Source organism: Plodia interpunctella, chromosome 27 (assembly GCF_027563975.2).
Source record: "Plodia interpunctella isolate USDA-ARS_2022_Savannah chromosome 27, ilPloInte3.2, whole genome shotgun sequence".
Lineage (NCBI taxonomy): Eukaryota > Metazoa > Arthropoda > Insecta > Lepidoptera > Pyralidae > Plodia > Plodia interpunctella.
In genome coordinates, this window is record NC_071320.1 from 2,167,519 (window position 1) to 2,191,778 (window position 24,260).

Genomic DNA, 24,260 nt, shown 5'->3' on the forward strand with positions numbered 1-24,260 from the left:
GTTGACAAACAGATTATCGGGACCGAAGCAATAATATTTCAAAAATTCAGCAAAAGGTTTAAGAAAAGGTAGGTAGAGAGTTGGCTTGGCTCGACTTGGCGAGGCACTACCGAGCTCTTACATTTTATTCAAGTCGTTAAAAAAAATAGGTTGTATTCAACCATGTAATAAAACACATAAGTAAAAGCGCATATTTGTTTATGATAGATTCCATAAAAAGTCGGCTTGCGTTTACGCGCGCAAATTCAAACTCATAATTTTTTCAGGCATTATCGGTTTTAAAAATTTGTAAATAATCTTTCATTGTGACCTCACAATTGATAATATATAGTTTTTAAAATGGCATAATATAACACACTATTGTGTACCACAGCTGGACAAAAAGAGACTAACACGAGAATTTACCAATTTTATTTTATTTCTTATACATTGTGATCATCATTATCTACAACCCACCGTGACCCATTGCTGGGCATAGGCCTCCTTCAGTCTACGCCAACCATCTCTGTCCTGGCCCATCCTTACAAAGTTGTTTGGAACGCTTGCAGTAAAATAATGAAACAAGTATTAAGCCCTATGCCCCAGTGGTAAGATTATTAAAAACCACTCCAATAAGCTTTTGTATTCATTTTAAAGATGTTGTCCCATAGAGACCAATTTGTAAGGAGATTTAGAAATGTCAGGAAAAGTAGTATGGTCTAAGTGAATAGCTGAAGAGTTTCAAAAATAAAATTGCTTTGTTGTTTGCTTACAGGAAAATAAGTAGATTGCATTTGATGATGATATAATTTAATTTTATTTTTGATGTAGGATATAATTTAATTTTATGATTTGTTGTAAAATATGTACCTATATGTTGAATTGGGATCTGGATTTAAATTAATAACATTGGACACAGCTTTTCCTAGCTGTGAAAATGTTTAAAATTCTTTTGAATGTTTTTCAATAATAGCAACACATATTAAGCAGTTTATGTTTGAAATTTTCTTAAGAATGCAAGATTTTAACAAATAAATGTCTATATCAACACAATAATTAAAATACAATATTAAATGCAAAATACAGTATTAGCAATTAAGTCTGTCTTTTGTATACGTGTATATCATACGTCTCTTTCGCAGTCTTTGTCTATATTGATGTAATAAAGTTAAAGAAATAAATCGATTTATTCTTGTATTTTTTATTCGTATATATTTAAACGTAATTTTGTACATTGACATATTTTAACTATATAACTTTTTTAACTATATAAAATAGAACATACATATTTTAAATCGTACTAGCAGCCCATCCTGGTTTGGCTCGGGGAAAAACAATAACTATACGCCTAAACCTTCCTCATTACATAATCTATTGGTGAAAACCGTACGGAAATCCGTGCAGTAGTAGATAGCCGCGCCAGAGGACTTTGTTTTATAATATGTACGGATAACTTGATGGAATAACGCATGTGTACACCGCTTGTAATTTGGACCAATCTATTGATAATAATCTCCTGCTGTCTACAGTTTAAAACTGAATAGCACTGTGTCTTGGGCTGCAACTAATGATGCCTGTTATTTAGTCGCTGTGTCTCTAACAATTGAGATTAAAATATATTATTGTTCGCTTGTTTAAAAGTATGTCATATCCTTACAATTATAAAACAAAGTCCACTGCCGCGTCCGTCTGTATGTTCGCGATAAACTCAAAAACTGCTGCACGGATTTTCATGTGGTTTTCACCAATAGATAGTGTGGTTCCTGGGGAAGGTTTAAGTGTATGATTTATTAGGCCTCTGGTGTCCTATAAAACTGTAAATCTAGATAGTTTCTTAATGTCGGACATCGTCTAATTTGATTTGAAAGAGGCATTCTTTTTGTCGCCAATATATCATTTGTCACTTGTTAATTTGATTTGTCACAGAACAAGTTTATTTGTTAGACTCATTAAAAAAGTCCCCCAACTTTCAATATTCATTTCGCTACAACTTTTGAACGGCTGAACCGATTTTCATGAAACATGGCTAAGACAAACACTCGGGATAAAATTATCTATGAAATAAAAAAAAAACTAAACGAAAATCGGTTCATCCGCTTGGGAGCTACGATGCCACAGACAGTTACACAGACAGACACGTTAAACTTATAACACCACTCTTTTTGCGTCGGGGGGTTAAATTGGCTACTTTCCAACTAGCCAATTCAGACATTTTTCTCTCATGCCAAATGTTTAACAAAAAATTAAATGGAGGAGTCAAAATGTCTTCCCTAATTATGATGAGAACAAAAAGACTGTAAGTTACGTAATAAATAAAACTGATCAATTAAAGTGATATTTAATTATTGTGATTGTTTATTTAAATACCTTTATGTATTGTTTTTTTTTTTATAACTAGTTAAATAGAAAATATGTCGGACGTGGCTATTATGCCTTAACTGACTCCTTTTGATTTGGTTATTAGTAAATTAATATAATAAATAAGGATCACGTTCATTAAGAGAGGCCAATATCCAGCAGTGGGAAAAAGAAGGCTGTTTTTGAACGGCTAAACCGATTTTGATCGAACATATCTAAGAACCACCGCATAAAAATTAGCTATTAAATAAAAATAACGCATAAAAATCGGTTCACCCGTTGATGAGCTACGGTGCCACGTACACAGACAGACTGTCACACTTAACGGTCAAACTCTAAGCCACCCTTTTGCGTCGGAGGTTAAAAAGAGAGCAATTGTATAAGCTACCAATAGTCTCCCACAGTCTCGCTTTCCCACTCTCACCTGTTTTTGAAAATGTCTTAATTATTTTATAGTGACTGAAGATTTTTATAAAGATACTATATTAATAAAAGGACCTAAAGATTGCTTTCCTTTTAAACTTATACTATTATTATACAGAGGTAAGCGTTTGTGAGTTTGCATCTTTGAGGCGGGTAATCTCTGAAACTACCGAACCGGTTTTAAAGATTCTTTCACCATTAGGAAGGTACATTATCCAAGATTGCTAAAGGCTATATTTTATCTCAAAATTTCCACGAGAGCGAAAGCTCGGGCAACATCTAGTACATAATAAACAAACTGGGTAGTAAGTTACCTATATTAGTAGATAATACCTAGAGTTCGATAATGAAACGTGTTACCTTCACGATGGCTTACTCAGCGAGGCTTATCCGTGATAACATAGAATTTGTTTAGTGGACTAGAAGTGACTAATTTTCTGTCCTGGTAAAAGGGATGAACTGCAGTACAATATTAATTGCAATAAATTATTTGAATTGAATTCATGAAAGACGTGCGTGAAGTCTGATGATAAAGAATGCCAAAGAACTTGCGAAGTGATCAAAAAAGTCGGTCAAGTGCGAATCGGACTTGAGCTTGGAAGGTTCCGTAAAATTTGCTCTTTTGTAAACTCTTACTTAGGTCAATGCGAGTACCGCGTAGGTTTTTATCTCTTTGTAAAATCTCATAACATGCAATCAAAATTATTTTAAATGTAAACGCCAAGTTCACTTTATCTACTTACTTTCATAGAAATCAATTTCAAATATAAAAATGAAACAGAATTCCCAGTGTGCACCAGTAAACGTATGAAAATTTATTTTTCTCCTCAAAACTTTGGATACTTCTGGTATATCAGTTAAAACAATACATTGAAATCCCATTCAGTAATAGTACCCAACCAACTTGGGTTAGTAGAACAATAGTACTACTGACCCATAGCACAATGGAAGTACCGTATGAGTGCTCATCATACCACATCAAGTAACTATATATCAATGTCTCCAATAATTGCATTAAACATGAGCGACGATAATCTATAGTCTTTTAGAATAGTTTCTAACAGGATTTTGAAGAACATGCTACTTACGAATTAGGTATCTATGTGTAAAGTTACTGCCACACTGTGTTATTGTCATATTGAGGCTATATGAAAGCTTCTCGTAATAAGAATCTCTGATATAAGATATTACATTTCGAAGCATATATACTTATCCTTCTGCCAATAGATTGTTTTTTAAGAATTCCTACTAACATTAGAAATGCGAAAGTTTGTGAGGATGTGTGTGTGTAGTTTGTTACTCTTTCAAGCCTAAACCTACTGGACGGATTGTTATGAAATTTGGTACACAGGTAGAATATAACTTGAAATAACACGAAGGGTAGGTACTTTTATCCCGAAATTCTCACAGAAGCGAATGATTTAATTTCGGATGAAAATTAAAAGCACTTACTCAAAACTGCACCTATTTATAATAGAAATATAAATTTATCCGACAGTGTCGAGAGCCATGAAGAAAGTGATCCAAATATTTTTGAGAATGAGTGTGTTATTGCTAACACTGGTGTTTGATTTTATTCAAGTCGCTTAAAGGCATCTGACATGACTTTTATGACTACTTACCGCCATCTAGCGGCAGGTAGTCGCATACACACTAGGGAACTAAACTGTCCACCAGTGTGCAGGCTTCCTCACGATGTTTTCCTTCACAGGAGCAAAGTGGTGGTCTATAAATACTACTATATATCAATTAGATTGGTATACAAACTCATATGGCACGAGTAGGATACGAACTTAGACCTTTCGATCTACAGGCGGGCGTCTTAACCATTACGCGACCACCGCTTTAATTTTTTTCAGTTTAAGAGAATTAAAATCACTCACTAAAACTGCACCTATTTATCATCATAAATTTATCCGCCAAAGCCCAGAGTTGAGAGCCATGAAGGAAGTCATCTACATTGAGAATTAAAATCACTTACCCAAAATGGAACCAGTCCTTTAGCCTTGTCGCTGAGTATGGCTTCCTCCAGCTTGTCCCCGCGCATGCTCTGGTTTTCATCGGTCTCGATGTACCGCATCCTCACCAGACCTAAGACAAAATATTTAGTAAAAGACTAAGCTGAACAAAAATACTGGAAACAAAATACAAAAAAATGAGGCTGGAATTAGGAGTTTATTTGTTAGACAAATTTAAAAAACACCGACTCTCAATATACATTTCGCTACAACTTTTGAACGGCTAAACCGATTTTGATCGAACATATCTAAGAACCACCGCATAAAAATTAGCTATTAAAAAAAACGCATATTAATCGGTTCACCCTTTGATGAGCTACGGTGCCACGTACACAGACAGACTGTCACACTTAACGGTCAAACTCTAAGCCACCCCTCTTTTGCGTCGGAGAATAATAAGAGAGCAATTGTATAAGCTACCAATAGTCTCACACAGTCTCGCTTTCCCACTCTCACCAGAAAGTTATCCCGGTTTCTAGTTCAGCAGTAAACTTACAAATAAACCCAATTTTATCCATCTATAAATGGTCTTTTTGTCTGAAGTGGTCTGGACTGAAGATAAATACCTGAAAGTTGTTCAAACACACGAAAAACCAGACTGTATCCAACACAGAAAACAGCGGGAAAACTATTCTAACGGACCACAAGAATCCCCTTCATAATCAGAATCTCGGAATACTCCTCAACTCACCAATAAGCCCAGCTTTCTCCACAGACGAATGAGCCTGGTCGGAGCAATAGCAGATCAGATGGCCCAACAGTTCAGACGATTGCAGGTCAGGATTTAGCTTGGCTAGCTCGATCAAGGCTCTGGTGCGGGCAGCTAGTAAGCTCACCAGGGTTGCCTCGCTGGCCGTTGTCTGAAGCAAAAATATATACTGCAATTCTATTCGTTATTATTCGGCGTTAAAATCGGCAATCTTATGTATTCGAAAAGAGCTAACGGTTTCCAAACATAGCTAAGTACGTCTTGATTTCTCTATAAACTTGTTTTTAAACTCTTTTTAAACCCAGACAACCAAAGAAGTTGGTCGTCTGGGTTCAAAAAGGAGTTTGGCGAAAACTGTTATATTCTTATGACATTGCTTTTACATTATTAAGATACCTACATCTTAATCTTATTGCTATATTTTATAACATATACTTATATATACTTAGATAAATATACAAGATCCACGTCAATCTGAAAAATATCATTTTCCATCTCGACCTGACCGGGGATCGAACCCGGGACTTCCAATGTAGCGTCCGACATGATGGCCACGGACGTCGCGTTATGAATAAACTATCTTTTGCCTGCGGCTTCGCTCGCGTGAATTTCCCACATGAACAGAGATTTTAACTAGATCGTATACCGTATAAAGTTAAATTAATGCTGTACAACTCTCTTGCACATTCGTATATTCAATATGGTCTCAGTAGTTATGGTCGTACATTTAAAACTTATCTCGATAAAATTTATAAATTGCAATTGAAGATTCTAAAACATGTGGTAAATAAAAAAACAAGACGTCAGTTCACTCAAAATGAAATTGGCTTATTCAAACATTGCAAAATACTGCCAGTGCATTCTCAAATGGCATGTAATTTTCTAAAAGAACAATTTTTTAATAACACAGTTTGTCACAAAGTAAATCACCCTATATATACTCGAGCTGTTGCCAGAGAGAAACTGTGCACGTCTATAGCCAACAATATGTACGGGCAGAGGACAGCGCGATATCTCCTTCCGAGATTAGTTAACGCACTACCCACCTCTGTAAAAAATGACTTAATTCCTAAAAATATTTAAAATAAACTTAAGTCATACTTTATCGAACAATTGTGTTAGATTGCAGCTTACTACTAGGTACTTGTTTTGTTTAAAATGGTCTACGTACGTGGTTCCTATATTACTGTTAAGTGATTAATACAAAATATTTTATACTACTGCTGACGTTGATGCTCACTGTGGACAAACCTCTGTGGTTTTTGTCAGTGTTCTTATATTATGTACTATATATATTTGTTCTTTATATGTGAAATAAAATGAAAAAAAAAAAAAAAAACTGAATGGAATGTACCCTATGTTCTTTTTATTTAAAACTAACTGATGCCCGCGACTTCGTTTCCCGTGGTCGAACAATTTTTGGTAAGGAGTCAAAATTATTGGAGAGATTAAAAAATTTAAATGAGTACTATTTATTTTTATCCAGTAAATGAAGAGAAGTGTTAAAAAAATTATTTTTTGCTAAAATTTTATCGAAGCTATATCAGCTCATCGTATTTAACCATTGGAGCATAAATTAAGTACCTTGTTACCGTTATCTTAAACTGGCATTGTTCACAATTGATGTTCAATTCAATCAGGTTTATTGTATAACAGATTACATTTTTATGTATTTATGTATATCTCCGTTTTTTCTTACAATTTTATTTATGTAAACAATCTTACCATGTCATTTTATGATTACTACAGCAATATCATGTTTTTCTTTCTTGTACCCGCCAATGCCTATTTTTTTCCATTTTTCTTTCGTTAGTTTACCGGAAGAAATTTCTATTGAAATAAGTTGTACCTTTGTACGTAGTTTCCTATTTGTAAGTTTTATATTTACATTGTTATGTATTCGAAGATCTGGAACACTTGAAAAAAAATCACAATGGTTCAGTTAAACCATAGGAAATATATATTTCAGTCGTATGAGTATCTTCTGTATGGGTATCGTTACGCTTTGTCTGTACCACAGGTTTGTACAGTTAAATTTCTCTAATAATTTTGACTCCTTACCAAAAATAGTTCGGCCACGCGAACGAAGTCGCGGGCATCAGCTAGTAAATTAATTAATTAAAATAGACTATTTATAGGAAGTCACTTTCGTTGTTAACAATTATTTTACTTATAGATTTGAATTGATATTTGATTTTGTTTCAATAAAATTCAACAACACGAGCTGTGAAGATAGTTTACATGTTATACCGGCTATATATTATCGCGATACACGTTTCCGATCTATGGCGAATTCGGCGTACATGGCTGCGTTTTTTCGTTGCGTATTTAAAAGCTCTCATACAAACTATGCAATGTTCACGCATTCGTGTCGGCATCGGGCTGAGTGCGGCGAAACTGTGTTGCTGGCATTAAGACTCATAAGAAAACGGAATGTAACATCGGTAAAGCTAAGGGAAGTAAAAAAATTGATAGACCTAGGAAATCTTAAGGTGTCGACTCAGAACAAATAATTTGACTTATAAAACCTTCGCTGAAAAAAAAAAATCCAATGCTCAAAGAAGGACAAACAAATACGCTTCAATATTAGCAAATGTATTAGATTTATAATTATATATTAGTAAGCCTTTCAGGTCAGTTCAGGCCAAGAGTAAATCTATACTATTATTAAAAAGTGGTAAGCGCTTGTGACTTTGTATGTTTGAGGCGGGTATTCTCCGTAACTAGATAGATAGATAGGTAAGAAGTTTATTTGTATCAACTGATTTGAACTACCGAACCGATTTCACTATTAGAATGGTTGTTCCAAGATTGCTATAGGCTATATTTTATCTCAAAATTCCCACGGGAGCGAGGCCCCGGGCGATATATAGTCTGTTATAAAATATTATCTATATGAATAGTCCTTCAGACTTACCTGTATGACTCCGCCTCCCGAACTATCGTTCTTCTCGTTGAGGAAGCATTCTGGGAGACCCAGCAGCTTGCCGAGCCAGTTCATGGAGATGGTCTCCAGTTCGGTGCCGGCCGGCGACGAGGCCTGGCAGTTAAAGATAAAAAAAAATTACGTGTACCCAGTAAGCCCTGAGAACCCAAAATAGAAAACAAAGAAAAGCTCTATTAGGCACATTAACACATTACAATTTATAGGTAACAAAAATAAATTCGTTGTTGAAAAGGTTGCCAGCTAAGCTATGTGCTGTGACGTAAACCACAGCGCTGATTTTCAACTGGGCCTTTAAAATTGAAAAATAAATCTGCAATAAATAAATCTGAATCTAAAAACCTTCTCTTGTAACTGGTTAGTACACATCATCATAGCTGAACCGACCGCCTGCCTGCTCTTTGGGAAGGCTATTGTTGTTTCAGAGCTGACAAGGCTATATGTCCTTTAACCGCCTCCTACGACAACCATGGAAGGATATGGAAAGGTCCTAATCTAGGGTGAAACTATACTCTACTAATATATAATAAAAAAATTGAAGAAAATGTTATTTTGTTACTTTTTGTCTATGGTCCAGCCAGTACAGCTTTACTAGTTATTTTCTTACTATTATTATTCGGTCCACAGTCTTTACCCCTCATATGGAGTGGTCCTATTGTAGGGCGGAACCATACGCCTCACTTCCATAGTCTAGAAGACTTACCCAAGTAAAGCAGAGCACGTTGAGAGCGCTGGACAGCATCTCCCCCATGATGGAAGGATATGACGTCAGAGCCGGGAAATACGCGTGCATGTGCGGGCTCTGCCAGTGGACAAGCTAAGGAAAGAGATAGATATAGTGTCGTTCAAAGACCAAGAAAAATATATAGACGATGGACGAGAGTAATGTGTAACCAAATGAGAAGATTCTTCATGCAACATCCCTGTCCAATCTAGCAGATCTCATACGAAGTGGCAGATGTCAGTTATTTCTCCTCATCTCTTTCTTGTATGAGCGAAATGGAAGACAAGTTTCATGATCATAGACGAGTAGAGGATACATTGTACTGCTTCAGAGCGCTATGATATACTTAATAGCGTTCGTATTGATGCAAATGGACTTTGACGAGAGACTTACCCCAGGCAGGATATGATCGTCGACGTCCTTCAAGATGTCGTCCCACTTCTCCGGGAGGTACGGAGCCTCGGCTGGCAGCCTGTTGTGCAAGTAGCCCGGCTGGACATTGGGAGACACGCGTCTGTCCCGGATGTTCTCTAGGTAGTCAGCTATGTAGTCCACCATCTCTTTGGCTGGGAAGATATAGCAGTTTAATCAAAACTTGCTGAAAATTACAACTTTTTCCCAATCGCATTGGGCCGTGAAGCAAAGACATTTTTGGGATATTTTATTTATTTTTAAGCGACTTCCAAAGATAGAAGGTTTATACGTACGGGTGTTCGTATATATATTTTTTTTTTTATTAGGACAAATCACACAGATTGAGTTAGCCCCAAAGTAAGTTCGAGACTTGTGTTATGGGATACTAACTCAACGATACTATATTTTATAACAAATACATATATAGATAAACATCCAAGACCCGGGCCAATCAGAAAAAGATAATTTTCCATCATGACCCGACCGGGGTTCGAACCCAGGACCTCTCGGTTCAGTGGTAAGAATCTTACCACTGCGCCACCGAGGTCGTCAAATATTCAATTGGTCGCCTTCCTATCCTATTATAAATACGAAAATATGTTCGTTTCTTTGTTACCTCTTCTCGTTCAATCTACTCAAACAATCTTTTTGAAATTTTGCATGCATGTATTTTGAAGTATGGAGAAGGACATAGGGTACCTTTAAATAACCGTTACCGTGGGAAATATACGCGGGAGAAGCTGCGGGAAAAAGCTAGTTCAAAATACACGACTTCCATTCAAAAAGCACATGACTTACTTTATTATTTCATGTTTTTGTGTACCATTGACTTGGGTCAATATTATTAATGAAGCGATGGTGATTTATGGTTGAGACGCCCGCCTGTGGAACGAAAGGTCCCAGGTTCGGAACCTACTCGAGCCACATGAGTATACTAATCTAATTGATGTATAGCAGTTTTCATCGACCACCACTCGCTTCCGATGAAGGAAAACATCCGTGAGGAAACCTGCAACTGTTGATTATTAACTTGTGTGTGAAATGGAGAAGGCAACGGCAAACGAATTCATTAATAGTGCCAAGAAAGTTGTTGTGTGTGTTTCATTCCACGTAATGACCACGACGCTCAGCCATGAGGAAATACGACTGTGAAAAAAGTTACTTCATGTTTTCTTAAAACATATTGTGTCTAGTGTTAAGTTCTTTAAATCAATTCGATTTCAAGAGCTTGGGAGAATAGTCAACACGCAACTCTTACGATTCAATCGACAAAAATAGATTGTCTCCTTTGTGAGTGTAAAACACAAAGAAAATGGAACTGATGGAAAAAAGTCTAGTGCACATGCGATTTAAACAATTAATTCTATATTTAACTAGCATTCGCTCGCGGCTCTGCACGCTTGAATTACCCACGGGAGCATTTTTTCCTGTATTCGTGCGTTCCTGTACACGGGAGCGTTCTTTAAACTACATTTATGTAAAATTTCAAGAAGATTGCTTGAGTCTACTCAAGCAATATTATCTCTTCTAGTTTATATGTTTGTTACCTACCCACCTACTTTATCTATAAAGCGTAAAGAAGGAAAGCAACATACAACCTTAAAAGCTTTTATATATTAACTTACTAGTTAATAAATAAAAGCTTTTATATATTAACTTACTAGTTAATAAATAAAAGCTTTTATATATTAACTTACTAGTTAATAAATAAAAGCTTTTATATATTAACTTACTAGTTAATAAATAAAAGCTTTTATATATTAACTTACTAGTTAATAAATAAAAGCTTTTATATATTAACTTACTAGTTAATAAATAAAAGCTTTTATATATTAACTTACTAGTTAATAAATAAAAGCTTTTATATATTAACTTACTAGTTAATAAATAAAAGCTTTTGTTTCATAATCGCTTCGATAACATTTCAAGAAAATCGGCACAATGTTTATTAAAATTTTTGGGATATAGTTAGTTTAAATATTTAACCTTTTTTACCATTATCATACACGGTCAAATATGAGTAGAGCTCATAATGATATAATAAAAATAAAAGATAAAAATCTATAAATTCCACGAATACGAAACGAAGTCTCAGGTATAGATAAATTTGCTTTAAATTTATACAGAAGTAGAATGGAAAATAAAAAAAATAATAATTCTATAAACATCCAGTTAGCGCCAACAATCCGCGCCTGATCACAGCAAAGATAAACTCCAATAAATCCAAGCAAATCCGTACGACTACACTAGTGATATCAATATATTCCAATAAGGTACCCATAAAAGGAGTTACGGAGTTACGTACGGACAAACGATTCAATATCTGTTGATCTCTTTTTATTGCAACGATATTGTTCAATCAATGATCTACGTTTCGCTGTGCGGTGGTGGTGTAATGGTTAAGACGCCCGCTTGTGGATCGAAAGGTCTCAGGTTTCTAAAAATAGTTTTAGTTTAATTTGCTGCACTTTTATTAGAAATTATTACTTATTGAGTAATTTATTTAATACTTATTTGAGTGCAGGTTCCCTCACGATGTTCTTCTTCACCCGAAACAAGTAGTGATATATGAAAACTATTAATATAACTGTGCAAACTCATATGGCACGAGTAGGATTCGAACCTGAGACATTACGCTTCACAGGTATCCATCACCGCTTCTATAGATACGGATCCCTAAAACAAGTTTATTTGTTAGACAAATTAAAAAACCCTTTTGTCTAACAATTAAAATTTTCAATATTAATTTCGCTACAACCTTTGAATGGCTGAACCAATTTTGATCAAACATCTAAGAAACACCGCATAAAAATTAGCTATCAAATAAAATTCTTCTTTTGATGAGCTACGGTGCCACGTACAAAGACAGACACACTTAGCGGTCAAACTTATAATACCCCTCTTTTTACGTGCGGGGGGGTTAAATATCATAATCGGCGGCTAGATTAATGTGATTGTTATAATATATTCAGTCCACGTATCTCAGATTGTTATGAATCGCGTTCTGTAGGCTTCAAATTACTGTAATTGTATGTGATTTCAAGATTTGTCAAGGATTTCAATTTTTTAAATTACATACCTAGGCCGACTCACTCTATAAAGGACATATTTCATTGCACTCATTCATATTCGCATGTTCCCGGCGCATTCGGTGCTATGACGCCGCGGAGCGTGATTTTACAACCGCCCGCCTGCCTTTTGGGAATTATATTGTTGCCTATCTGTTGCGAAAGCTTTGTCCCTTAATCGACATCCACGGGAGGATATAGAGTGGTCCTATTCTAAGATCCACACGCCGCTAATAATAATAAAATAGAAATGTTATTTTGGTATTCTTCGTCTATGGCCCTGTATTGTCTTACCAGCTATTGCCGCGGCTTCAAATGCGTAAATTGTTTACGTCATTCTTTCTGGATGAAATGTACCCAGTGTCCTTTTCCATACTTCAATCTACGTGTGCGCATAATTTCAAGAAGATAGCTTGAGTAGATAGAGCGTGAAGTGGTAACAAACAAACATACTTTCGCATTTATAATAATCAAATCAAATCAATCATTTATTTGTCAGAATACAGAATTACAATCAGGTGGTCATGATATATATAGAACATGCATTCTGCCTTATTAACAAATATTTAACTGTCAATTAATAAAATTGTCAATAATACCAAAAAAAAATAATAATATAATAACAATATCAATAATACCTCAAATTAAATAAAATAAAATCAATTTAAAATTAAAGTGTCAGTAATAACAATGTCAATAAAAATAATATCTCAAAACAAATAAAGTCTAATTAAAATATATATTGAGATTTGATTATACCAAAAACTCTATCGAGACCTTACTGTTGCCTCCATTGCAGAATCAGATACTCATCGACAGAATAGAAACATTTTTCTTTGAGCCACAACTGCAGTGTTTTCACGAACTTTTTTATCGGAAGTGTTTTAATATTGTTCGGAAGCGCATTGAATAATTTACCACATAATAGTTAGAAATAATATTGTTAGAAACAAGAAACCACTGGATGTAGAAAGCTAAAATTTGGACGTATTCCATTTAGAGCGCCTATCCGAATAGCACCTAACTTGTTCCACGGACGGAAATCAATTCAAATCCATACTAATATTATAAATGCGAAAGTCTGTCTGTCTGTTCCGCTTTCACGGCTAAACCGCAAGATCGATTTTGATGAAATTTGATATGCACGTAGTTAGAGTCCCGTTCAATCATACATTCAATCAATCCCCAAATGACTATAGGGGTGAAAGTTTGTATGAAAATCTTTCCGGGAAAAATTCACGCTGACGCAGCCGCGGACAAAAGCTAGTAATCGATATATTATATCAATTTAATCAATGTAACATGCATATACCTACTCTTCGTGGAATAAAATTTTATTTTTTACAATTATTTTTGTCACTTTGAAATCTATACGATTTACCTTTAACGCGAAATTCTTCATGCTCCATATTTTCCCGGGTCTCCTCGAGTTCGTTGTAAGATCTGAAACAATATATCATAATCAAAAATGTGTTTTGTAAAAATGGACATGTAAAACGTAGAAAGGCTGGTTCGCAGAGCCAATTGTAATTACAATCCGTTAATTTTCTTGAATGGTTCCTTAATCATATCCAAAATCAATCATTCATAAAATTGATACATGTACGTACAGTGCAGAGTAATTAATGTAAAGTCATATAGTTAAACTCATTCTTGTCTTTGTTAAAATTTGAAAAATTGTAATGGCAGCGCGTGCGCAGCGGTCGAAACCACCGAGAACGTAACGTGTGGACGCTGCGACGACACAAGCCTCGCTTGGCGCAGAGTCCACAGCTTAACCAACATTAAAATTGTAAATCCTTACATATTATTATAAAACAAAGTCCTATGCCGCATCTGTCTGCCTGTCTGTCTGTCTGTCTGTCTGTCTGTCTGTCTGTCTGTCTGTCTGTCTGTCTGTCTGTCTGTTCGCAATAAATTCAAAAACTACTCTACTCGGATTTTCATGCGATTATCCTTAATAGATAGTGTGGTTCCTGAGGAAGATTTAGGTGTATAATTTACTATGATTTTACCCGAGCGAAGTCGGGACGGGCCGCTAGTTCTGAATAAAATTTAAATATATCATTGAAATAAGTATTATTCTGTTGGTAAATAAAGTGTTATTATTATATTATAAAATTAAAATTAAAATACAAATTATTTATTAAATTTAGACGATATAACTACACCACTAATTGACGTTAAAAAAATATTTAAAACTAATTCTACTGAAGAATTCCAAAGCGCAGTTGAAGGAGCGCGGCAACAAACTTCACCGCAGACTTTTAAACGTCAATTAACAAATGTAGGTCTTAATCAACGAAGATTTTTTTACGAAAATGTAATTAAGTATTTGCCACAAGCTTTTATTGTCGTCAGAAAATAAAATGTTCGTGCAGTACCGTTTAGGATCCCTCGTCGGGAGCCGATTCTGGATGTATGTATCTATATATCTTATCATGATAATGTATTGTCATCTGAAGCGATTTGGGAAATTTCAATTGTGTAGAACAAGCGGAAGTGACTGAAATTTAACTGGAAATATATGAATACAAACAGACGGACAGACAAACATCTGATCACTACTAAATATAAGCTTGTATAAATATATGTATTGTTTTTGAAACTCCTTTTTCTCAAGAACTAGGCTGTTGATTTTATTAGGTTTCGTGTTCCAAGTACGTTGAGGTTTTGCGCTTCTAGCAAAACAGCTACAATGTTCATAGGTTAGCCATTTCGTAGCATTTATGTTTTACACCATCTGATATAGGACCATATTGTATGTTGTACAAGACGATTAAGGGATAAAAACAGGCTTGATACATAATAGGCAAGAACAACGATCCTAAAGAGGTCGTAAAATCACAGTCGAATTATAAGATTTATTTTTAAAATGACGAATTTTCCAGGATTAGAAAGAGAAAGAATATTTGATGGTGCATCAAATACTATTAATATAGAAGATCAAAGTCGTACAGGAAGGGTTGCCGAGGGGCCGGTTGTAAAATCACAGATGAATCTTCACAATTTGAGTAGGATTCGATCTCTCAAATGACGAACCTTACACCACTGGTGTTACTGAATTCGGTCATCGCGTCTTTAATATTATAATCGCTCGACTGAAGCCTTACAATGTTCAGTATAGACTAACGCGGTATGGGGTCAATATTAAAATACTGGTTATTGATTTACTATCGGTCTTTAAAAAGTAAATATTCTTATAGATACCTAATGAAATTATTCTGAACAATCTGAATCATCAAATCTGGTAATCACCATATATTGAGAAGACACCATAGAAGATGAAGTACCTAGGACTCAGATATTTAAAAAAAATGCATTATTTTCAATTAAAATAATATCACGTTTGCCAAAAATTATTTGAATGCAAAGCAAGAATTGATTTTCTCATAAATCTATAGAACGCAGAAAAATTTTGAATTTGAAATTCTAACGAACATATTTTTTTTTTGTCTCGGTTTACAAATATATAGTAAAAGCCAGAAATTGTTTACAGCCAGGTGCTACAAGTAATTTAAATTTAGAATCAAAAACAAGTTCAGAAATTTCGCTTGCTGGCACGCGCCATCTTGAATAGGATCGGGAATCTTTGAGGGACACCTCCCTTTATTTTTGGCCAGTGACCCAGGAGTAATGACGTTCGTCATGTCAACATATGTATATGACGACACTAACTACCAACACTCTTCTTCACTCGTCATTAGTTCAATGCAGCTGAAGCTAGGAAAATTTTGACGAAAATCTTAAATCGAGATCATCATCAACCTGAAGATCCAAGAGTGGGTGTTTTTTAAGCGGAGAATAGCTAACAGGATTTTTGCCACATATGATTTTTATTTTTGGAAATTTTTATTGTGCATAAATGATTTTAATTGATACAATTATGACGATTGGTTGTTTATAAAAAAATGCACAAATTACATAATTATCTTTAATGTAGTAAAATTGACGCGTTTGAATTCTGTTAAAGCCTGGTTCTTGGCATAGTTTACTGTAACACGTTGCCAGTGTACCTATTTTTTTTTTAATTTCGAATTAAAAACAGAAAATTAGTTACAGTATTGCCGTAAATAAAATATAAAAAGCACTAAACACTTTTAAACTTAAATAATGATTTTGTTGTCGAAGCTTGTTGCGATTATTTCGGTTAAGGATTTGACGAAGCATGTGGTTATTTTTTTTAACTATTACGTGTATTCTTTCAATGTCCTAACGTCAAGTAAACACCATTATAACACAGAGTAAACAGAATGGTCTCAAGGCAAATAGAATTAGGATTTTCTATAAACTTGAACATTGACAGATTGTGATGTATCGGAGTCGAAGGCAACAGTTAATCGTCGGTGCTGTGCCCTTTGTACCAACACTAGCTTCTGTCCGCGGCTGCGCCCGCGTAAATTTCCCACAGTAACAGTTATTTTTTCCGGGATTAAAGCCCTATGTCCTTCTTTATACATCAAATTATATGTACAATTTCATGAAGATTGATGGAGTAGATAAAGCTTAAAGAGGTAACAAACAAACAAACTTACTTTCGCATTTATAATATTAAGATGATGGTGTTATATTATAAGAGGGAGTCAAAATGTTTAATGATTTAGCGAAAGACTTAAAAGACATAAATACTTTGAATTTGTTTAAAACAAAATAAAAGCAAATGCTTTACACCAAAGTTTTTTTTTTTTCTCTCTTTATTTTTATAGAGGGTTTTGTCAGAATTGACTGGTGTCACCCTCATAGGTGATATAAAGTTTTCAAAGTGGATAAAGTCCAAAACAATGTTTTTTATGCGTGTTACGTTATTTGCAAAATTAATGTTAGTTTTAGGCTCATTGTAAGTGGATTAATGTATTTTTTATGAGTAAATAAAGATCTTAAAACCTAACTGAAGGTTATAATTATCTTTATAGATACATACACAATGCTTATTCGATTGTTGGAAATTCTGCAGACATGAAATTTCATTTCTTTTAAGAATTCATTGATTTTTATTTAAAGATTTTACGCAACTGATAGTGACAATGTAAACTAAATAAATATTGGAGAAAAACTAGCAAATAATAATGAAACATTTAATAATAAATAACTTTATTTCAAGTGACTAAGACCCAAACATGTTATTAATCAACAATGTTATTTATCAATATTAAATATTTTTAGACAACATCAAAATTTAATTTTAAATAAAATTTAGGTAAAATGAAATATTGTTTGATAATTTAAAAAGTTAAATTTACAGAAAAGTTTTAAATAAACAAATAAACTTTTGGTCCTCACATTGAAAAACAAAAAAAAATGTACTCACACTAAGTACTGGCAATAAACACAATTCTAATACACAGTTAAAACTTTTTAAAATTTAAATAACGAACACTACGTACGGGGCGAGTCTGACTGATGAATCGCGAAGTGTATGGCTTTTATAGGGGTTGCTGTTACAGCCGTGCGGACTAGTCGGCAGATCGATCCGCGGATGAGGGCATATTACACAAGCGTCAGCGGGAATGTACAATTATGTACTTACATATTTTGACGACCTCGGTGGCGCAGGGATAAAGTGTTTACCTCTGAACCGAGAGGTCCCAGGTTCGATCCCCGGTGGGGTCATGATGGAAAATGATCTTTTTCTGATTTATCTATATATGTATTTGTTATAAAATATAGTATCGTTGAGTTAGTATCCCATAACACAACTCTCTCAAGTCAATCAATCAATCTGTGTGATTTGACCTATATATAAAATCTAACATGGTTATGTTTAAAGCTCAGGTACATATATATATGTATACACAATCTCCACAAAAGGATACCAAAATACTATAGCAAAAAAAAGCTGCTTTATTAATCAAATTTGATGCGCAATCATAGTCAGTGTTTAAATTTACGAAAAAAAGTTTGTATTGTATCCATACTATTATTATAAAGAAGTAAGCGTTTCGGATTTCAAAAATTCTTACACCATTAAAAAGTTATTTTATCCAAGATTGCTATAGGCTATATTTTATCTCAGAATTTCCAGGCGAAGCCCCGGGCAACATCTAGTTATATTATAAACCGCTATCTCTCATACACTAACCCATCACCAAACAGCTTGGGGGAACCAAAAGTAGAGTAGAAAAATTAAATACTTTTGATTTTCCGGTATTTAAAGATGTTAGATATTATCGATAATAACGACACTTATCGATATGATCTACATAATAATCGATTAATTTGTCGCTTGTTTACGTTTAAGTGGTATGTTTCCGTGAAAAATGCGAAATTTAATGTATTAATTGCGTTACAGATTAAAAGATGATTCAGTGGTTTGTTTTGACATGTCCCAAGTTCAAGGTCATCTATAGACGCTTGGGAAATGACCGTAGGATAATTTATTTTCTGTGGATAAAAAAAAATGGCCGCCGACTTCACGATCAATTTTCCTCTAGTCGTCGAATTAAAAACTGTTCACAGTCATTGAAAAACAAAAAACGAACATTTTAAAAATACATAATTTAAAATGTTCGTTTTTTGTTCATACACATTCATACACAGCGATAGATCGGACCTTGCAATACTGGGCACACGACAAATCAATAAAATAAATAAATATATATATATATGTCGGCGCGAATATTAAAAGAGGCTCAATTGACCATACCGAGACACAGTACGTGACTTTGCCGCACCGGCAGCGGATGGCGCTAGTGTCGCAAACGTCACGTGCTAACGGAACGTCGGGGGCGACGCGTCGTTCGAGCTGGCACTCAGAGTTCGGCTGGCGCGAAGTGAACACGCCTTATCGCGACGGATCGTTTGTTTCGTTATTGATTTTTGTTAATTTAAATTCAGAATTGTGTTAACGAAATTAAACTAAACATCTTGATTGCCGATCTGTGTTTTAGTTAGTTCCGAGTCAAAATAACGCCTCTGATAGTTAATTTCCCGACATCAGAAGTGTGATTTGTGACCCACTCGCATCTTGAAAGTGATATTGTGAACTATGAGTGAATCCGAATCATCTGATCCTGACCGCGGTACCGCCGCGGACGCGGGAAACCTGGATAATGCGGATGCGGGCGACGCTGCCGCATTGCTGCGGCTGTTACGAGGACTGGCCAGCGGCATGCAGCCTGCCGCTCCTGCGCTTATCAAGTTTGACCCAGATGACAAAGATGCGGACATCGAGGACTGGTGCAGGATTAATGAGGTTATTGTAAAAGCCAAAAACCTCCAAGGTACCGATTTATTATTACCTTTAATGCGAGCCTTACGAGGACGAGCTGCCACTTGCCTGACAAAGATACAACCTGAATGCATTAACTGGGGTAACGTAAAAGATACCTTGATTGCAAAATTTTCCAAACCGATGCTTAGTCAAGATTATTTTGATCGTGTCATTAAGTTTAAAATACATGACAAGGAAACCGCTGCAGATGCGGCATTGCGACTTTGGCATTTAATTGAGACAATACCTAAAGTAGAATTTAATGACGAGGTTATTACTGGCTTTGCTGTATCTATCCTGTCAAACCATGATCATTCATTACGGCGGGAGTTAAATTCTCATACCATTACCTCGAAGACACAACTTTTTCGTATTTTACGTGGAATATCAATGAAGCGCCATTCTGAGGATATCACTTCTTATACTGATAGTAAACGCCCGCGCTTGAATCTACGCCCTACAACTTCTACTTTCCATGGAACCTGCCACCGTTGTGGCGAAACAGGCCACAAGATTTACAATTGTCCTCAAACGCGCAATTCACAGCCTAAACCACCTGCACCCCGGTCCACGCCTACAACAAGTTCGGTGCCACCCATACACCGTGAGGAGAAGCGGCCTGTAACATGCTACGCGTGCGGCGAGCAAGGACATATTGCCAGCGTTTGCACTGCTGCCGCCGATCTCCGTGAGACCAACCGAGTACCTAGAAAAGAGGTCAAACTGTGCGCCAAGCGGGTGGCTACTGGTGAGCTTCATATTGCAGGTGAGAGCTATCGTTTCTTATTCGACTCTGGCTCTGAGTGCTCCCTAATGATTAATAGCCTTGCCAACAAAATGCATAGAGCCCTACTTTATAACACTGTAGTATTGGTGGGCATAGGTAATACCGAATTGAAGTGCACTAAGCAGCTTAGATGCCCGGTCGATGTTCAGGGTTTAACCTTAAAGATTTTGTTTCATGTAGTCGATGATTCGCATTTAATTGAGCCCATTCTGCTAGGCCGTGATATTATTGACATGGGAGTTCATGTTGAACTGGGTGTTCATGGAATTAGTCTGTTCAAATCGAAGTTTTCTCAGTCCGTACGTTGCACACCTACAATGCCATCTATGCAGTCTTTAATAGACACTGACTTAAACGGGGATGATAAAAATTATCTGTTGTATTTGTTACAATCGTATTCCGAATATTTTGTCGACGGCACTCCCACGAGGCGCGTAACTACAGGACAAATGAAAATAGACCTTATTGACCCTAACAAAATAGTGCAAAGACGACCCTATAAATTATCAGCTGCTGAGCAACAAGTAGTGAAAGATAAGGTATCGGAATTACTCCAGGCTGGTGTTATTCGTGAGAGCAATTCCCCTTTCGCCAGTCCCATTTTGTTGGTCAAGAAGAAGGACGGTAGCGACCGTATGGTAGTAGACTACAGAGAGCTTAACTCTAACACGCGCAGTGATAATTTCCCGTTGCCACGAATCAGTGATCAAATAGACCGCTTGCATGGTGCCAATTACTTTACATCCCTTGACATGACATCCGGATTCCATTGTATTAGCGTTGAATCGGCTTCTATTGAGCGTACTGCGTTTGTAACGCCAAACGGGCAATATGAGTATGTTGCTATGCCGTTTGGCCTCAAAAATGCACCGTCGGTTTTTCAAAGATGCATCCAAAATTCCCTAAAAGACTGTGAGTTTGCTCTTACGTACATTGATGATATCTGTATTCCTTCAGTGACTATTCAGCAGGGATTGGAACGGCTTGAGCTAGTTCTGGCCGCGCTTGCGAGAGCTGGGTTTTCTTTAAAAATGAAAAAGTGTAGATTTCTAAAAACTGAAATTTCTTACTTGGGTTATGAAGTAAAAGCCGGTGAAATAAGGCCAAACCCAAACAAGGTGCAGGCTTTAGTTGAAATTCCAGCTCCTCGCACGGCTACACAGGTTCGCCAGTTTATTGGGCTAGCATCATACTTTAGGCAATTTATACCTAACTTCTCATTACTCATGGCCCCTTTGTATCCTCTTACACAGCATCATGGTAGTGTTAACTGGACAGACCAACATAGTGAAATACATAGACGTGTGGTAGACATTTTGACCTCTGAACCTGTGTTGTCGATATACGATCCTGATAGTGACGTAGAGTTGCACACAGATGCGAGCGCCCAGGGTTATGGCGCCATCTTAATACAGCGACGTAATGGTATGCAACACGTTGTAGCATACTATAGTCGGCGCACCACTGCCACTGAGTCTCGATATCATTCCTATGAGTTGGAAACTTTGGCGGTGGTGCGCGCTGTAGAGCACTTCAGGCATTACTTGTATGGACGTCATTTTACTGTCCGCACGGACTGTAATGCACTGAAGTCATCGAGTATTAAGAAGGATCTCACACCTCGTGTGCACAGGTGGTGGGCGATTCTACAGTGCTATGACTTTAACATACAGTATAGAGAGGGGCGTCACATGTCACACGTAGATTTTCTGTCCAGAAATCCGCTACCAAATTCTGATTCTGACAGTGACATTTCGGTAGCCACGAAAAAGGTACAATTGGTAGAATTACAACAAGAGTGGCTAGTTGTGGAACAACAACGGGATAGTAATTTAGTGGACATTATGGATAAATGGAAAGTTGGCGATTTACCTCGCGAAATCGCTCACACATATGATATTAGAAAAGGTTAGTTGTATCGAAAAGTTCAGCGTAATAGGCGTACTAAATGGTTACCTATAGTCCCCCGGGCTTTAGTCTGGTCTCTTATAAGTCATGTTCATTCAGAAGTTAAACATCTAGGATATGATAAAACTTTGGATAAATTATTTGACCTGTATTGGTTCCCGGGAATGGCCAGGGCAGTAAAAAAATTTATTGATGCGTGCTTGGTTTGTAAAGCCTGTAAAGGAACTTCTGGTGCTCAACCAATTCAATTACACTCTATTCCCAAAACCCCGGTTCCATGGCACACAATTCATATAGACCTTAGCGGAAAATTAAGTGGCAAAAGCTCAAAAAAGGAGTACGTGAGTGTTATCATAGACGCTTTTACAAAATTTGTTTTGTTGCGATTAACTACTAGCTTAGATGCGAATAGTGCGATAGAATCATTAAAGGAGGCTATTAATTTATTTGGAACTCCTAAACGCGTTATTGCAGACCAGGGTCGTTGCTACGTAAGCAGTAATTTTCAAAAGTTCTGTTCGGAAAATAACATTGAACTTCATGTCATCGCCGTTGGAGCAAGTCGAGCAAACGGCCAGGTTGAACGTGTGATGCAAACGCTTAAAAACTTACTTACCGTAACCGAAAATAGCTCTGATACTGTATGGAGAGATGAGTTAGGCGCTATCCAACTGGCATTAAATAGTACAAGGTGTAGAGTCACTGGTTATTCAGCGACAGAGCTAATGTTCGGTATTAAATCGCAATCGTTAGGTATTTCTAAAATAACTTCTTCTACAGAGGAATGTAGGGCAGATTTACATGAAATCCGTAAGGATGCCTCTGATAATATAAAAAATGTAGCATTATCGGATACTGTACGTTTTAATAAAGGAAAGGCACAAATAAAGCCATACTGTAAGGGCGATTTCGTATTTCTTAAAAATTGTGAGCGCAACCAGACGAAGTTAGATAGAAAGTTTAGGGGCCCCTTTAAAATTACCGGAGTATTAGAAAATGACCGTTACGAACTGCAACATGTAGATGGCTCTAAAAGAAAGTACAAATACCCCCACGAAAGCTTGCGTAAGGTTCCAAACGGGCGTGAAGGGTTGACGGAAATGGCAGAAGGTCTATGTGAACAGGCATTGGGATCTGATGCATCCATGTCGGCGAGTAGTGATATTGAGGATGATGCGGTTTTGGGTCGCACATCGGTGCAGGTGCAAGTGCATAGAGAGGGTCAGAGTAGCGCGGTGGTTGTGGAACCAACCGGCGCGAAGACGGGCGCGGTGGTTGTGAAACCAGCCGGCGTGGAAAGTAGCGCGGTGGTTATGGAACCAGCCGGCGCGAGAAATGGCGCGGTGGTTGTGAAACCAGCCGGCGTGGAAAGTAGCGCGGTGGTTATGGAACCAGCCGGCGCGAGAAATGGCGCGGTGGTTGTGAAACCAGCCGGCGTGGAAAGTAGCGCGGTGGTTATGGAACCAGCCGGCGCGGGAAATGGCGCGGTGGTCGTTGAACCAGCCGGCGCGGAGTTAGATGGTACGTTATGTAGTCATCTCTCTGCTGGCCGCAAGCCTCTGGCCTGCCGAGCGCTATATGCGACCCGGTCCCCAGTGGGTGGTGCGGAGCTGTAGTGAGTGCTATACGCGATACTTTTTGTTGGGTGTTGAGAACAACTCTCTTTTCCCAGGTTGTAATGATTGTAACGTAAATGCTGGATTTTATTTCATTTTCAG

The 24,260-nt window shown here is 36.6% G+C and overlaps 1 protein-coding gene across 7 annotated transcripts in view; it reads right to left on the bottom strand.

Annotated features, from left to right (window-relative positions):
• Positions 1–18,059, bottom strand: part of Hdc (Histidine decarboxylase) — a 30,030-nt gene extending 11,971 nt beyond the window's left edge. For 6 of the 7 annotated variants that reach the window (XM_053765161.2, XM_053765166.1, XM_053765165.1 and 3 more), the window contains exons 1-7: positions 17,946–18,059; positions 14,019–14,080; positions 9,549–9,721; positions 9,135–9,248; positions 8,405–8,527; positions 5,470–5,638; positions 4,742–4,851 (exon numbers count right to left, since the gene is read on the bottom strand). In XM_053765161.2, coding sequence (XP_053621136.1) covers positions 4,742–4,851; positions 5,470–5,638; positions 8,405–8,527; positions 9,135–9,248; positions 9,549–9,721; positions 14,019–14,046 — 717 coding nt within the window. In that variant the 5' untranslated portion in view covers positions 14,047–14,080; positions 17,946–18,059. The remainder of the gene's footprint in view (positions 1–4,741; positions 4,852–5,469; positions 5,639–8,404; positions 8,528–9,134; positions 9,249–9,548; positions 9,722–14,018; positions 14,081–17,945) is intronic. The other variant, XM_053765162.2, reaches the window with a different exon arrangement.
• Positions 18,060–24,260: the final 6,201 nt, after the last annotated feature.